The sequence below is a fragment of the Echinops telfairi genome, unplaced genomic scaffold, assembly GCF_000313985.2.
Source record: "Echinops telfairi isolate 266 unplaced genomic scaffold, ASM31398v2 ScPeMD7_7475;HRSCAF=8513, whole genome shotgun sequence".
In the NCBI taxonomy this organism is placed as follows: Eukaryota; Metazoa; Chordata; class Mammalia; order Afrosoricida; family Tenrecidae; genus Echinops; species Echinops telfairi.
The window spans coordinates 19938818-19941282 of record NW_022111379.1 but is presented as its reverse complement, the minus strand read 5'-3'; the positions used below and the strand labels follow the sequence as shown (position 1 = coordinate 19941282).

The following is a 2465-nucleotide window of genomic DNA, read 5'->3' as shown; positions in this document are numbered from 1 at the left end:
ACCCATGTCTTACGGCATTTCCACAAGTCAGCCTCGGCTTCATTCAACTGCATTCAACGGTCTGAAAATGTTACTTTTGATCATATTTGTATAGTGAAAGTATAAGTCACAATCAAGAAGCCAGGATTGCGTTTGGCAGTTCCCTGGTCGTTGGAAAATTAACCACTGAAACGGTGTTTGCTCTGGGGCAGTGTGTGGCTGGGCCTGAGGGTAGCGGAGTTCCAGATAGCTGACCTGCACCCAAGTATGCCACGTGGTGCTGAGGACGGGCAGCGAGTAGGGCATGCGGGGCTGGTCCCACAAAGAGCAGAGGCCATCGGTGCGTGCTCCGATTCCAGGACTGTGAGAGAGCAGGTGCGCATGCACTAGCCCCGGGCCCCCCCGAGAAGCCCGTCAGAGCCATCACACCAGCGCAAGGGATGTGTGAACCCAAAGAAAAATTACCTTTCCTGCTCCGTTTGTTAATGCCACTACTGACGACAGGATACAGTCATTGGTTGTTATAAGCTTCTGTGTTGCTGTTGGAAGTTCATGTTCTATTGTAGCTTTCTGACTGAAATGTTTGGAAATGTCTATAAAAGCAATCAAATGAAAATGCATTACTGTCTACATACAAATCTCACACAGACAACCAGACTTCTTTCACTTACAAACGGATTAAACAAATTTGACAAAGAATGATCCCTAGTCTCGGGATTATATTGATTACCACTAAGGGCATATTCCATACAGAAAAACAATTCTGAGGAATGCAGGCCTCTGATACCTCCTTGGCTTTCCAACAGCTGTGAGCCTGATTCTCCCTCCGGTGAGTAGCATCCCTAGCACTCAGTAAATACTCTGGGCCCGCGTGAGCCAGTTAAAGACCGTTATTTTGATAGCCCAATAGGCACTGATGGAGAATTACCCACTACGAAAAGAAGCCAACCATGAGGCTGTATGGTCCACATGGCAGTGCCCCCAGTCCTTGCTGGACCTTAGCTGCTTCACATCTTAGCTGGCAAGGACAAGTGTCCACAAGGCCAGGTCAGGACTGGACAGCACAGTGTCTGTCTTCAGAGGCTGTTGCCTGCAGTCCAAGGCCAGAACAAAGGCCCGTGGTGAGCAAAACACAGGAAAGACCATTAGCTATCAAAGGGTTCACAGAAACAGCAGTGGCTATCTGTTCGCAGCCAAACAGCTAGGTTTGGGGTTTTCTGAAGGTATATATTGATTTTTGTCTTGGAAAGAAGGAAAAATAAGGGAATTATTAGGAGGGCACTTGATTGGTGAAGAAACCAGATGGTGAGTGGTTATTAGAAGGAATAGCGTCTGGGATCTTTGCTGTGTTCTACGGTATGGACATTTTTCATTATGTTAGGTGTGTTTACGCCTTCTCTTAGACTCTCTAAGTTTGTCCCTATTTTTCCATTAATGGTCTTAATAACTGTGTGATTTATATTTAGGTCTTTCATATATTTCTTTCCATCCTTTGATTCTCAGTCTATGTTTATCTCTATATCTAAAGTGTATTTCTTATAAGCAGCATATGAAAGATTAATGATTTTTCTCCATTCTGTTAGTCTTTATCTTTTAACTGGTGAATTCAGTTGGTTTATATTCAGTGTTGTTATTAATAAATATGGTTTTGTTGTCATCTTGTTACTTTTTTATGGTGTTATGGTTTTAGTTTGTAGGGTGATTTTTCACGCTGTGTCCCTGTTGTTTGGGGTTGTCTTTTTGTAACTTTGCTTTTTTTGTCTTTATCTTACTGTTCATTTTGCATATGTAGTTCTCATCTTGTCTGTTTTGTTGAAGCTTTAATTTTTCTCTGTAGGTTGTTTTTTGTGGTTTTCTTCTCAATTTCAAGATTGCTTGCTGCATTTTGTAAACTGCTCGGCATCTCCTCCATGTGAGTATTTACTGCTCTTATCGGGGTTCCCCTTGAGAATGCGATGTTGTCTGCGGTTCCTTGTCTTAATTTCTTTCATTCCACTGTACTTTGAGGGTTGCTTCCATAGAATGTTTACTCCATAATAATTTCTTTTCTAATAGTTTTCGTTGCTGTCTGTTGTTGTTATAGATTTTCTGTCCATAGAATTCCTTTTAATATTTTCTGTAAAGGTGGCCAAGATTTTGTAAATTCCTTTAATTTTTCCTTGTCGGTGAATGTTTTTATTTCCCCCTCATATTTAGGGATAATTTTGCTGGATATAGGATACTTGGTTGGCAATGTTTTTCTCTCGGTATTTTTAACATGTCATCCTATTGCCTTCTTGCCTGAATGGTTTTAGTGGAAAAATCTGAACTTATCCTGATTGTTTGGCCTTTGAATGTAGTTGTTCTGTTGCACCATGTAGTTTTCAGGAGTGTTTGCTTACTATTAATATGAGAGAGTTTGATTTTTATATGTCAGGGTGGTTTCCTTTTAGGGTCAATTCTGTTTGGTGTTCTATGGACTTCCTGCATCGTTATTTTATGTTCTG

The 2465-nt window shown here is 41.2% G+C and overlaps 1 protein-coding gene across 1 annotated transcript in view; it reads right to left on the bottom strand.

The window, feature by feature from the left end:
• PPP1R21 (protein phosphatase 1 regulatory subunit 21) overlaps positions 1 to 2465 on the bottom strand; it is a 60036-nt gene that overhangs the window by 26421 nt on the left and 31150 nt on the right. Inside the window, 1 exon segment of the mRNA XM_004699747.2 lies at positions 445 to 572. Within this exon segment, the coding sequence (XP_004699804.2) occupies positions 445 to 572 (128 nt within the window).